This window comes from Charadrius vociferus, unplaced genomic scaffold (assembly GCF_000708025.1).
Source record: "Charadrius vociferus isolate BGI_N301 unplaced genomic scaffold, ASM70802v2 scaffold140, whole genome shotgun sequence".
Taxonomy (NCBI): domain Eukaryota; kingdom Metazoa; phylum Chordata; class Aves; order Charadriiformes; family Charadriidae; genus Charadrius; species Charadrius vociferus.
Genome location: NW_009646406.1, coordinates 176,761 through 191,584, shown reverse-complemented (window position 1 = coordinate 191,584; position 14,824 = coordinate 176,761). Strand labels below are relative to the sequence as shown.

The following is a 14,824-nucleotide window of genomic DNA, read 5'->3' as shown; positions in this document are numbered from 1 at the left end:
TTTACACTGCAGCAAAAATGTCTTGAATGCCTGGAAATGGGGTCACTGGCATAGTTGAGAACAAATGTGTTTATCGTCATGCTTGCCTATCCAATACAGCATTCTACTAATGCCATATTTGTTGCCATCTTTAGGACTGGCTAGTTTAACTACCTGACTACTTAATTAAAGTGAAAAAGCCTAAATGGATACCAATACTGACATTTGTAACAAAGCGTAAAGCAAATAACAAAGATGTTGCTCTTTTTCCTTAGGGTTACATTGAAAGCATCCAATTGCTAAAAAATATTCAACAGCAGAATACACTCTTTAATTTGTACCAAAATAATTTTTAAAATAGCCTGAACTGTAAGCACATTGCCTAGTGTAAACAGTATTCTGCATGTGAGCTGGCTAAAGAGAATTATTTGTCATATATGTCAAAATAAGGAACTTTTTGATTTAGTGCTTATATGCTGAGGTTTTATAGTATGTTCTCATTGACACAATAATGGGATTTTTTAATATATAGTCTTAAGTGCAAAATATTAGTATATTTAAAAATGCATCAACTGTTAGTTGATAGATTTGTTTTGGTTTATAAACATTAAAAAATTAAAAAAATCTATGTATAAAGTTAACTGTGCTTCTTTAGAAACTTTATGTGATCATTCACATACAGCCTTAAAATATTTTTAAAGTTTAGTAGCAATTCAAAATACACTGTCTCAGCGATTTGCAATCATATGACTGCTACAATGTGGAATGTTACCCATTATTTTTAATACTCTGGGCCAGATCTTGCTGTCAATTACATCCAGAGTAATTCCTTATACCAGATTTATGCTGGTGGAAAGGATATCAAAACTTGGCTTCTACTGGGGGTTAAAAAGAAATATACCATGCTTCAAAACTTGCATGCAATCAAATCAAGGACCATATTCTCTTGGCAGACTTGTTTTTGTCTAGGTGTTTCTTATCTGCGCTGCTTAGTGTCAGACACTCATCTTCATTAAGTTTCTGGGAGTAAATAAAAACCAGAGAAGAATACACCAGTTTCTTGATGGACAAAATAAGCTTCTTCCCCCCACCAACCAAATCAAATCATAATCAGGGTGGGTTTTGTTGTCAGAAATTCTGGGCTATGTTCAGACACTACTCTCAGCTGATAACAATAACTGATAATTACTGAGCACCCAGTTATATTTATTTGTTTAGTTTCATCTAAATTTACACAATGGGCTTACAGGGCCAATGCAAAGTTTTTCTTGTGGTGTAATATACCACAAATGTTAGTTTATGTTTATGTATACAGCATTCCTCATTAATGGTAAAACATATTTTTCAAGTATGAATTTCTGCATGTAATTCTCTTCTTCAATATGCAGATACTCTGGCTTTTAGTGTGCATCATCACAAGTGATACAACATACAACCATTTCCTCTTCTTTCTCTGCCACATTGTTCATGTTCATTGAAAAGAGCGATAAATATTCAACACTGCCATCAGTGTAGTTCCTCTATAAGCAGAGCACTTGAAGGGGGAAATGATGTCCTCAACAGTGCATGCCGTGATATGTGCCTTGGACTTTCCGGTCCTGTAGTTGAGATATTTTCACCGAGCCAAGAAAAGTTCTGAACTTGCCTCTTATTCTTCCGTGGAAAGTAAATGTCAAAACCAAAAGAACTATAAAGATTTTTCTCCCATCCTCTTGCTAACCTTGGCGGCGGTGGTTGATTGTCTGCAAAAGGAGAATGAAAACCACAGCAGAATGTCCCAGAAATGGGTCATTTTAGAGTTCTGCATAAGATCCACACAGCTGTATGACTGAGCAGCAATATCCAAAGAGGAGGAAAATGCTTTGGTTGCCTCGAGCTAGCATGTTGAAAGAAAGGTATGCTTTCCTTCCACACAGGTAAAAGTGCTTGTTAGCTGATGAAGCAGGAACGACACTCAAATTACTGATGGAAAGAAGGTAGAAATGTGAAATGCCTCCTCTCATTTACAGCACATGTAATCAGAAGAATTTCAGCCTCTCTCCTTGTTGTGGTTTAAAGTTCTTCTCGGCACATAGGGAAGTTGACAAAGGTGAAGACATTAAACTCTATCAATATAGAGAAACACAGGAAAACAGCATAAAGAAACAACACGTAGATGCCTAATTTCCTGTCAAGTTTCCACTTATTTACATGGATTCCAAACACCTGCAAGCAAACAAAGTGTTAGTTAATTAAGCCCCAAAGGAGACTTTTGGAAACAACCATTATAAGCTAAAAATGAGAGTCTTTTGAATTAAGAGATCCTGAACGAAGATAAAAATATATTCTCAGTATTTTCTAGATCAAAAAGGCAACATATGTTTTTCTGATCAAGAAAAAGAATGTCAAAGCTCAAACTAAGAACTCAAACTCTGGCCTGACTCTCAGTTGTCTCAAGATCCTTTTACAAAGTATTAAATGAACCCACTTCAAGGCCCCTTCGCAAGTTCTTCGTGTAACTGAGAAATAGGCCCCTAAGTGCTCAGTTTTAGTCTGTGGTGCATTTTCAGTACATGGGGCAAGTTCTAGTCAGGCAGCACTCATTCACTGATTCAGTATGAACTAAAGAAATGCACTGAGCTACGTGAATGCCTCTCCCTCCATTGTTCCCCTACAGATCCTTTATGTCCCAGAAGTACACCAACACCTAATGTTCATTCTTTCCAAAGGTTCAGAAGAGATGTGTGCTTTGATGTTCTGCTCAGCTCCAGAACTAAGGGGAGTTACACGTTATAGGTAGCAAAGCAATGAAGTCCTCATGAAGGCATCTATTTTCAGTGGTGTTAAGCATCTCTGAATTACTATTTGTTTTCCTCAAAACTTTCCACTGAGTTTTGCTGGGAGGGTCTGTGCGATTCAGGGTATCCAGCAGAACAAATGAGACAATAATAGATGCTTCGAACTCAGGTGATATGGCTTCTGCTATGAAAAGACTCTTCTCAGAAAAGCATGAACAGCTATTATAGGAACACATCTGCATAATCCTCCCACTTTTTTTCCAAAGTGCCGATTGCCAACATGCATGCAGCAACATCAGATACAAATGTCTACAGAACATCTTTGCCGTTTCACAGGCACTGTGCAGTATGGCAGAACCGGGGATAAGAAAAGAAAAGAACAGGCTCCCATAGCTTATACAGCAAACGCATTAGAAAGTTAGTGGCAGAGTGAACAGCCCTGGTCATTCTATCACTGAAGTCATGCACAGGTGATACGGAGTTTTCGAAGACCTATTCATGCAACAGTGTGAAATCTCCAGTGATGATCCGCACCTCTACAGAGCCTCTACAGAGCCTCCACAGGCAATCAGTGAAAGACGTTAGTATAAGTGGATATTTTTATACCTTTGGGATTTGATTCTTCCCACAGAGGGTTCCTTGGGAGTCAGCAGGATCAGACCTTAAGTACCAGCAAAATTGACTTTTGAAACAGAATTATTGTTTCATCTTAACGAGTCATGTGTTATAAGGGTAAGTGTCTTATGCTGAGTGACACTTAGCATGCCTATTCACAGTCCTCACAGGCTAGTCATTGAGGGTTTTGGCTACAGCACTTGGTTAGTCCAGGCTGGTTTCGGAAATCAGAGACAAGGGTAAAGGGTGATGAAGCACACCTGGGTGGGTCTTGTCTCAACATAAAGTAGGGACAGGCCTGGGGTATGCAGCTGGACACAGGAGCACAGAAGTACTATTGGATCCCACAATTTCAACACTGCCACTGAAATCAATGGGACCTACACATATCCAGCATCTCTTACACCCAATGTTAGATTTCAGTCCTCAATGAAGGCAATGGTAGCTCTTCAACTCACAGTATTGCTACGAGAATGATACCTTACAAGAATCAATGCCTCGGGGATAATAAGTATTTCCATTTTGTCCTTCTATAACATGTAAATACCTAATAAGTATTTTGCAACTGGAATACTTGGAGACACTCAAATACTTACCGTAAGTGCAACTGATCCTAGCAAAAGTGCAACTGAATAGACCAGTCCTTTGCTGTTTATCTTAACCTGTGGGAATTAAACAGAGAAGAGACATTTAAAATGCACAGCATATAATAACTGTGCTTTGGAGATCAGAAATCAATTTACTAATTTATGGTCCACCTTCTGTTCTCAATAGTTACTGACTTACACACTTTAAACTATGCAAATCCGTGACAGATTTATCATAATGAAGAATGGGAAGATTAAGGAATCGAAACAAATGTATAAGTAATCCCACCTCCATTTAAAAAAAAATAAATCAGTATTTTATGTTAAAAGATCCTCAGGAGAGAGAGATATGCTGTTATTCTCATTTTACAGACAAAAAGACTAAGGTACAGGAAGACAAACGGGTGTGCTTGAAGCTGTGTAGCGAGAAAATGACAGAGCCATGAACAGATATCCATGGTGCTATTTTTCTGCTGTACAGTATAATGTACTCTAGTTGACAAACTGGGAATTAATTGCAGCTTGTGGAAGAAGAATTGCTCCCTTAACTCCTGGTTCCTTGGCAAAGAAATGACACCTTCTTTAGCAATCAATAACATGCTCAGCAGGTGGTTGTTTGTTTGTTTGTTTTTTAAATTTTATGTGCATGCTTTCTTTTTAGGATATTTTTTTAAACAGACAAAAAGAACAAACAAAAGATTTGCCAAGTATACATACAGTTGATCCAGAATCAATCGCCATGGTCTGCAAACCCCACGGAACACCAAGGCCCACCAGAATGTCAAAGACATTGCTTCCTATTGTGTTGGATACTGCCATGTCACCGAGGCCTGCAGAGAAAAAAACCAACCTCTTGGGTAAAAACGAAAGTATAGGACCATTACTCTGTGTACTAGAGGAAACTAAAGGGGAACGATCTGCATTGATCCAAGCCCCCTTGGACCCGCCAGAGTATCTGAGGTAGGGAGATAATTTCCATAATCTTTGTGTGCCTTCTGAGAAGTGTGCAAAAATTGCTCACTCCAACTACATCTTCCTTGTGTCTTGCAGAGCCTTTACTGGGTGTGTGGTATCTGTTCAGCATCCGAGTTTAATGCCAATTAAAAAAAAAAATCAAGTCTTGTTCTAGGCAGTCTGCAGCCACAGGGAATCTGGAGATTATGTACTGGGTTTAGTATGTGGACACGTGGCCTTTATCTCGTGTGAGTGATGAAAAGTGATCCTGAAAAGAACCCAACCAGATGGAAGTGAAAGATAATTAAGCAGTTCTGTGCAGCTTAATCAGCAACGATTTCACTTCAGGAACAATAAAATGCTACAGGAAAGGGAAAAAAAGAGTGAACAGTACATCCCTAGGCATTACTCAAAACCTACTTCTAATGCTCATCACTGGTTAGCATCTCATTCTGCACCAGTGTCAATGGAGGTGAGGAAAGCAGAATTCTTCTCTGCCCCTGCTAACTTCCCTTAGGCACTGGCCTAACGATTGCATCACTTCCACAAAGTGAATACTGGAAAGGAAGAGGAACTCTGACTTAAATGGGACATGTCCCACAAACACTTTGAGAGTACACAGAGCGGAGACAGACACTACCACACCATAAGTACAGTATCTTCTTGCAGGAAGCTGCTGAGAGAAAGGTTATACTTTGGGTCCGTATTATGGTAGTGTCCATCTCTACTTTTTAGATATTTGTCTGCAATCTGTCAGTAAACATCTCTCTTGAATCCAAGTAGTGCAACATCCCTGTATTGCCTTTGAGAGGATGGGGCTGCTTTTTGCCAAGCTAGTGCTTACCTTCACTTCCAGAGGAAACAATCCCTACAGTAGTTTTGCCTAATACTAAAGAAGAATTAAACGAAAGCTGCAGTCTGTTAATTTTAAAATATAACGTTTTCCTTCTGTTCTTGCAAAAATCTGTTCACTTTAATACTACGCACAGACAACTAATTTAGTAGGAAGGTGGTTCCATAAGAATCCTGAATACTTTTTTGTACTGCTTGTTGTGAGATTTTCCTGCACACAACAAATAATACAACCTGGAAAATGAAATATTTTAAATATGTAATTCTTTTGAATCAGGCAACATTTAACAGCACTACTCCTATCTCAAACTACAAAGGTGGGGCTTTTGAGTACTTAATTTATCACTCCAGAACTCTTGTTGTTTGCCCAATGATATGTGCTGGAGATCTTGTTATCTGGAAAAAAAAAAAGGCTTTGGGAATTGGAATAATGGAAGAGAATACAATTAGGAGCTTTTCTTATTCTACTGCAGTACAGGAGATCACACTGTCAGGTTTAACGTTTTTCAACAAGAGGAAGGAATGCGGCTACAGGTTATTTCTCAAGTAAAAAATTAAATGTAAAGAACCTTAATCAAAACTTAGACACATGAGAAATTCTTCGACAATTTCAATTGGAAAGCTGATGGGACATAACTGACATTTATATAAAACCCCTTCCAGTGTGGCTATTCATATGTCCAAACTGGAAAGAGGTGTGCATTTAGATGAGAAGTATGCCTGGAACAACATCACTTCTGCCACATCCTCTTAAACTGCTTCACTTCCCTGGGTTTGAGAGGTCTTCCAGAAATCAGTACGAGTTTTACATGGACAAGTGCTGGTCAGCAACTACTCTTTGATGTAGTTTTTAATAGCTGATGTTCCAGTTTTGTCTACTAATTTTATCTTTTCACCCTGACTGATACATACCATGCATGGGATATCTGAGTGTTGAATGACCTTCTAGAATGCTAGGGTGTGCCCAGTCCCAATAAGCAAAAGATAAAAGGACAGGCATTATTTTTTTGGTTCACAATAATTAAGCATAGTGTTTTCACTTTTAACGAGGTGCTGAAACAGTAAGAATAAAAGAAAAAAAGAATAAAATTGCGGTGAGAATTTGTGTGTATGGAGGAAGCAAATCACAGAGCACGTATGTAAGATTGCATTTATGCTTCAGCAGACACAGTACCTTGTCTTGCTACTATTAAACTGGCCATGCAGTCTGGGACGCTTGTTCCTGCAGCTAGGAAAGTAATGCCCATGATCACATCTGGGATCCCAAGGGTGTATCCAATCACAGTCACCTGAACAGTGAGGAAAATAGATTAACTCATCATATTTGGCAAGTCTCCTCATTCCAATACAGTTGTGGCATACTCTTAACTTTGTCTTCTGCTGTGGACCCTGACAGGATTAGACTCAGGATACTTATCCATTTCTGCAAGTTAAATAATTGTGGAATAACCAGCCCCAAACAAACCCTGTGAAAAGTAAAAGATCTTCGGGTCATTTTATTTAACATTTATGAGCAAAGAAAAAGGTCCATTTTCTGTACTTCTAACAGGACATACTGATCTTTTGAGGAGGAGCACGGACTGGCAAGATTCTCACTGGTTCTACCCTCAAAAGAACTGCAACCAATTCATATAGTGATATAGTGGCAGAGATATAGAGAACCTGGTTTTATCCCAACACATGAAGAAGGAATCAGTTTCTTGCATGACTCCCGATATAATCCTGAAGTGAGCAAGTCTGGTTATATTGTCCCCTGAGAGTCCAGATGCAGCTTTAAAAGAGCTTAGGGAACGGCTGAAGCTTGTAGCAGAGCTCTTGGAAAGGACAGGGAACTGTATTTAGCTGGCACGTCCAAAGGCTGAAAAAATGTCAAGAAAAAAGGCTGAACAGGCAGCTGAAAAGGAAATAGCCTTGTGAGAGTGAGAAGACTGAATGAGGGACAGGCCGCTGCTTCCCTGAAGAGACTGCTAAGGGTGGTAGTCTTTAAGGCTCTGTGTTGTTTTCTTGAAATAGTCTGCCAGTCTCTTACGTGAGGAAAACTGGACCAAAGAAAAGGTGTATTTTAGGAACCCGCTCACAAACCTTATTCTCAGGGGCAAGCTGTGACTCAGAAACAGGAGTGGGCTTGATTCTCCTGCTGCAAGTGGTAACGGCCCATTAAGGTCCAGCTGCCTCTTAAATAAGCTGTGTTGCTGCAGCCTTCATTCCTGAACACACTTCTCATTTGTGAAGGGGGTATCTACAAATGGAACGAAGGTACAGAGCATGGCCTTGCAAAGGACATATGGTATGAAATGGATATGTGGCTTTGGCACCATTATGCCAGGCAGAATGAGTGGCTGGCATACGAATTTCTCCAACACAGTCTACGTTAAGAGAAAAGAGGATTACTTTACAATGCAAAACTTATATAGAAAGTTGCAAAAAGCATATAGAAAACACAATCTTCCATGAGAGGTAACATAAATATAAAGCAGTTCGCAAATGCCCAACACAATTGAAGAAGACAGAGATGCTCTCCACCCGAAGAAGATTTTGCAGGTAAGAAGCCCATGAACAAAAATTCTTTCATATGCATGACTAGAAGAGTATATATATATATATATATGACTATGAGTGTATATATTTGAGACTATATATATTCCAGTATGAAATCAGATGAAGGTTTCTTAACTATATTTTCCTTGAAAAGGAAAAATGGGCATATAAATTCTTCAGCAGCACTTCCTACCAATTTTCCAGTTACAGGTATGTACAACTTTTTAGTTTTCCATCTTTAATGTAGAAGAAGTCAAGTTTCTATACTTCAAAAGTATGGCTGATTTTTCTACCACAGAAACGATTTGAGGAGCTTTCCTATTCATGCCTCTTCTCTGACTGAAAACGTAAACTTAAGAAACTGAAAAAGGGTAAGAAAGAAAAAATGGGAACTTATTCAGATCTTCAAGTAAGCGTGCTCCTGAACTGACAACAATTTACAGATCCACACCTGATACACTGCTTCTCACAGATCTAGGGCAAATGGAAACATACCAGCAATCGTAATACTCTTCACTAAGAAGGATTTTCTTGCATTATTCCAGGCTACTCGAGGTGTTTTACATCACTCCTGAGTCTTCAAAATTTGCCATCCATCTGCTTTTTATGCACGTTTCAGTATCAGACGCTGTAGCCAAATTTCTAAAGGTGTCTCAGCTGCTGGAGGGTTCAACATTTTCATTTAAACTCCCTTTTACTATTAAGATGTGGATGTCCACATTCTCTTGAAAATCAAACTGCAACCTTCCTGTACTGTATTGGGCCCTATACACTAAAGGCTCAATTATTTGTGCAGAAAAGAGCAACAGAAAGCTAAAATTATAATAATCAGAGTATGAGCTGACGGGACTGCACTACAATTACACGCCTTTCTTTAACTACACAAAAGATGTATTATGTATTTTGAGATGCCCGTTTCACATAGTATGGGAAGTCCTGCTATATGCACTTACCATCCACACCATGAAGTAGGAGAACAAGGCAATCCAGAGAGTGGATAAGATGAATGTCACCATAAAACACTTCTCCCAGCGAGGTTTGCTGCAGTTTGGAATGGTGCAAAAGAGCAAGAATATCAACGGCCATGTCAAAATCCATTTAATTTTGTTCATTTTTCCATCTGCAGGACAAAAAGGAAAGAACCAGTTTAGCTTTCCCATCACTATTCCAGGTCCAGTTACACCTCTCTGAACACAGCAGATGATCCCAGAAGATCCCAGAAGGATGTTTACAACTGTGCATGCCAGCTTATTTTCCATTGTAGCTTTCATCTATACTTGCTCTTGTCACTTTCAGCCAGGTTCTGCATCCACATCCAGAATCTTATAGTTAAGCCTGCCGAGGTCTATGTAAATGCATGAAAGAATTACAATGATTCAAAAGCATGGCTGCTTTGAAAACCAAAATTAAGAGTCAGGTTTGTTGCTCTTTCAAATACCTGTACTACTATTAATCCAAAATTAAAAAAAAACCCAAACAACAAACAACCAAAAAGCCCTCCCCCCACCTTTTGAAAAGGAAGCTGGAAATCCTTGTAGTGAAAATAACCTGTACCTTCTCTGCAGCAACAGAAAATACTTTCACAGACCCAACCTATGGATGTGACAAACTTGTTTCACATGCCGCACTGTGGTCACTTGGGTAGAACTTTAGACTGGTACTTAGGAGATCCAGACTTGTTAACTCTCTCCAACTGAATATAGCACCACCTTGAGATGGTCTCTCATCCTCTAAAAAAGGAAACTGAAGACACTGACTTCCCCCGTACAGCTCTCCAAAATCAACTGGTGAGAAATACCAGAGAACTGTCATTACTGGAGACAAGTACCCACCTTCTCATTCTTTAAAAATGCAAAGTATTGTAAATGTGCACATAAATCTCAATACACAAAAGAGAATTATTTTATAACTGGGCCATAAATAAATGGGGCACTTACATTTATATGCTTCATGAGGTATCCTGCAAGTAGGATAACAATTTTTTTATCAGGCTAAGCCAGAGTATCACAGCCAACAGCATGGTGGGTTTTGTTTGGGTTTTCTTTACATTATTTTAGAATTATGCAAGTAAGGATTTCCATCACTAACTGATACTGATATGCACGAGATCTAATAATATATGCCACGTTAAATAAAATGGTTGGTTGCATTGAAAAAAATGATCAGATACATCTTGCAGTGAAGTTATATAGCTAAATTATCAGGGGCAGGTAATAATCAGCGGAAGCTCCTATCAATTTCACCAGGAATTTTCTTTCAGCAAAGACATTGGGATTCAGGATTTGTTTAATGGAAGTTTTTGTCAGTGAATTTAATTAGGTTGAAATCCGTCCTCTGGACCAATGTGCACCAGAAACAATGAAATTAAATATTAAACATTTAACAATGAAGAATACTTTTGTAATTTATGAGGCTACTTACTAGTCTAATTTAACTCGGTGAGTCCAAATGCAAGTCTTTATTCATTTACTTCGCTATGTATCCTAGTACTTAATTGTCTCGCGTAAGTTCTGAATCAGCTCCTTAACTTGAGATTTCCTCGCCATCAACCCACCAGGAAATCTTAGACTAAGCTTGGCTCTTTATTCCCACTTAGCTTCTGTCTGTGGAACTTCTGAAGTCTCCTACAGTCAATTCTAATTCTAGAATTTTATGCATCACTGGGGATCTACTACAGATTTTACAGGAAAGTCCTTTTTCCCTCTGGTTACATGTACTGCTATACAGATTTTTAAAGCAGTTATCTTGTATCTGTCCTGTCCAGAAAATGACACTTCTTAGCTCACATCTCACTTTAATTCTGTAATTTAAGGCTGTAAATATCCCATGCTAATTTGTACCTCCTCCAGTTTAATTTGTTAGAGTTTGGATCATTAAAAGACTCCCGCTAATTAATCTATACTCTTTGTCCACCCGAGTTGCCAAGCTTGGTTCATAGGCAAAGCAGTCAGCATGGCCTAGGCCGGTGATTTCCTCAGTGCATAATTCCAAGCGCGGGGTGAGTGGGCGACCGACAGTAAAAAATTATGGATCCTATTCTGATCTGATGTGGGTGTAATCTGACAGACTTCAGTGCTGCTACACACAGGAGATTCAGTCCCATTTCTTTTCTCAATAACAAGAATAAAAGAAACAATAATGACTGGAGAACACCTAGAGAATAGAGATGCAGCCAGCCTCTGCTGGGGCATATGTATCTCGTCAGGGATCCCATCTCATGCCCCGAATTACTTAACCAAATGCATAACTGTTAGAATTCACAGTGCCTGACCACTGGCACTGCTATGCTTGCTCAGGTCCAGGAAAACCAAAATATTAGTGGAGGAGGACTTGCCTTTCCCTTATCTTCGCTCTGTTTGAATGGATGTGTGTCAGATGAAAATTCCCGGCTCTATTAGCGGTGCTGCTTTATCCACACCATGTCATGAGTCAGAACTGGTTTTTTACAGCTAGATGGTTTGTGGAAGTGACATTTACAGTGACTACACGGCAACCAGGCTTCAGACTTTGGGGAACAAAGTCTGGGTTGTGCTGGCTTAACGGAGAAGCTGACTGGACATTTGCAGTCAGCCTGGAATAGTTCTGAACCGCCATGGCCAAAGCAGCCTGCTCGACACACTTTACATCGGTTTCTCTTTCGTGTCAGGGTTTCCCAACTTTTGTAAACTTCTATATAAAGCTTTAAGTATATCTTTGGAGCACCTCTCCTATGAGGACAGGCTGAGAGAGCTGGCGTTGTTCAGCCTGGAGAAGAGAAGGCTCCGGGAAGACCTTATTGCAGCCTTCCAGTCCCTAAAGGGGGCTACAGGAGAGCTGGGGAAGGACTTTCTACCAGGGCTTGTACTGATAGGACAAGGGGGAATGGCTGTACACTGGAAGAAGATAGATTTAGATTATGAAGAAATTTTTCACTTTGAGGGTGGTGAGGCACTGGAACAAGTTGCCCAGAGAAGCTGTGGAGGCCCCATCCCTGGAGGTGTTCAAGGCCAGGCTGGATGGGGCTTTGGGCAAGCTGGTGTAGTGGGAGGTGTCCCTGCCCATGGCAGGGGGGTTGGAACTGGATGATCTTTAAGGTCCCTTCCAACCTAAACCATTTTACAATTCTATGATCTGGCCTTGGTTCTGCCTCCGGTCATTTTCTTCAGCTCCAACTATGCTGGGTCATAGAACTTGTGTGGCACCCAATGCTAAAGCGGTCTATTCTTAACGCTGTAACTCGGTAGTTAAGTAAGAACTTAGTAAGTTTAGCAGCAACCTCAATAAAGTGAGACTTAATTTCCTCAGGCAACAGAAGACTTCATTCGTTTCACTTGGGTTAGATGAATGCAGAAACAATACACAGCTTGAGATTTTAATTTTTTTAAAATTCATTTATTTTGAAATTACTTCTTGTCCTGCTCTGTTGTTTTGGTTTTGACCACCCACTCTAAAATAATCATTAAAATGATTTAGTGATAAATTCGTTAAATTGGGGTATGCTTTTAGCTCATGACAAATTGTTTTATGATTGTTGCATAGCTCACTAGTACATATGCAAGGAAGAAAATCATCCTCCTCATTAAGGCTCTTATTCAATACATAGCTGTTCTGCAAAACCCGGCAAACAGTCCCATTACAAGGCCTTAGCTCTGTTGTTTTAATACCAGTAGTGGTCTCTCCTGCGAGCCCTGCATGTGGAGGCTCCTGCGGCAACCCACGTAGCTGAGGAAAGGTGTATTTTGTTTGTTGCAGCTCCCACGACAATAATGAAAGAATATTGCCTTATCACAGAAAGTAACACTGGTCTATATTCTGTTCACTTCACCCTGCTGTAAAAGATGAGGTTTTTTGCATGAAGTTGTTTTCCTCCTTTATACATCCATTTTTCTGTGTCTCCAGATATCTGGAAGCCAAGCACGCCAAGTATTTCAGAGAGATATCATTACTGAAAGGCCTGATTACAGTGTTTCTGAAAACGAAGCAGCAGCCCTACAACAAAAAACCCTTTGCTAATTTTCAGTACATTTTTTGGCTTGTCATCTTTCCAGATGTTATGCTTACAATAATTACTTCCCCATACAGATAATCTCCTGGTGAACGAACTCAACAACACACATCACAGCACTGAGAGGAAAGGAGTATTTCCTTAAGGCACAAAATGAAGAGCTTTTTTACCAGAAATACACTGTCCTGTTCACAACATTCACACAGAGTTGAGAGGAGCTCAGTACAAAAGTGTGAAACTACATTTCTATTTTCACTCACATCAGGAGTGTAGCCTTGAAGTAAATCTCCCGATTGTCCGCATTTACTGTATTTTAGTTTGCAACACAAAGCAGCCTTGAATCACACCAACAAGATCACAGAACCATAGAATGGTTTAGGTTGAAAGGGACCTTAAAGATCATCTTGTCCCAACCCCCCCTGTCATGGGCAGGGACACCTCCCACCAGACCAGGTTGCTCAAAGCCCCATCCAGCCTGGCCTTGGACACCTCCAGGGATGGAGCTTCCACAGCTTCTCTGGGCAACGTGTGCCAGTGCCTCACCATCCTCAGAGTAAAGAATTTCTTCCTAACATCTAATCTAAATCTCCCCTCTTTCAGTTTAAAACCATTCCCCCTCATTCTATCACTACAGTCCCTGATACAGAGTCCCTCCCCGTTCTTACTGTAGGCTCCCTTTAAGTACTGGGATCCCTTGGTATAAAGCTGAACCAGAGGCACAAACTGAGAAGTGCTCCAAATAATAATGGGCATTTAGTCCATGGGACCAAGGTAGAGCTAATCTGAAACAGAACTTTCAAACACATATAGTGCAGACAGCCTACATGTCCTAGTCAATAAGCTGCATAGGAAACACTTTCGCTGAGTTTAGACAGACTGAGGTCTGCAGCTAAACCGTCAGGAGTCAGATCTAAGTTGCTGCAGGTCGTTAGATTTGATAGCTTTTCCGCTTCGTCTCCCCTTTAAATGTGTGGCAGTCAAGCATAGACCACTGCTCCACACATTCACTACTTCAGAACATGCCTAAACCTTCACATGTGAAAAAAGCATCTGCTTACATAAGGCAACTAGTAACTGAGCTAAAAAATTATAACATCACGGAAAAGCACAAATCTAATTGACACACAGGATTTTCATAACCATATTGTTATAAATTCATATAAATCTCTAATTTAAGGTAACCTGAAAAAAACAGAGAAGGTTTTCTCTAATTTAAGTCTATCTGCAAAATAAGAAAGGCTTCCTGGAGTTTAGTATTGATTGCTATTTTTCTGGGATTTTGCTGTTGACAATGGTAAACTTAGAAGAAAAATAAGGCACATCCAGGCTGGCCCAGAAAGATTATTGTTGCTGATATATTTGGTGCTCCATTTAATCATTTTTAAAGTCCTTTTTTATCTTTTTAAATCTCTACCATTTTTCATTTGGATAAAAAAAAACCCACCAAAACCAAACAAAACAACAAAAACCCCAACTGTTTTTCCCACAATAAAAAATGATTTTTAAATCACCTGTCCCTTTAGCCCTAATTAGGCTTT

At 39.6% G+C, this 14,824-nt stretch overlaps 1 protein-coding gene across 1 annotated transcript in view; it reads right to left on the bottom strand.

Moving 5' to 3' along the window:
• Positions 1 to 1,808: 1,808 nt before the first annotated feature.
• Positions 1,809 to 14,824, bottom strand: part of SLC24A4 (solute carrier family 24 (sodium/potassium/calcium exchanger), member 4) — a 90,658-nt gene continuing 77,642 nt past the window's right edge. Inside the window, exons 12-16 of the mRNA XM_009895466.1 lie at positions 9,256 to 9,422; positions 6,939 to 7,053; positions 4,676 to 4,788; positions 3,968 to 4,033; positions 1,809 to 2,184 (exon numbers count right to left, since the gene is read on the bottom strand). Of these exons, the coding sequence (XP_009893768.1) occupies positions 2,032 to 2,184; positions 3,968 to 4,033; positions 4,676 to 4,788; positions 6,939 to 7,053; positions 9,256 to 9,422 (614 nt within the window). The 3' untranslated portion in view covers positions 1,809 to 2,031. The remainder of the gene's footprint in view (positions 2,185 to 3,967; positions 4,034 to 4,675; positions 4,789 to 6,938; positions 7,054 to 9,255; positions 9,423 to 14,824) is intronic.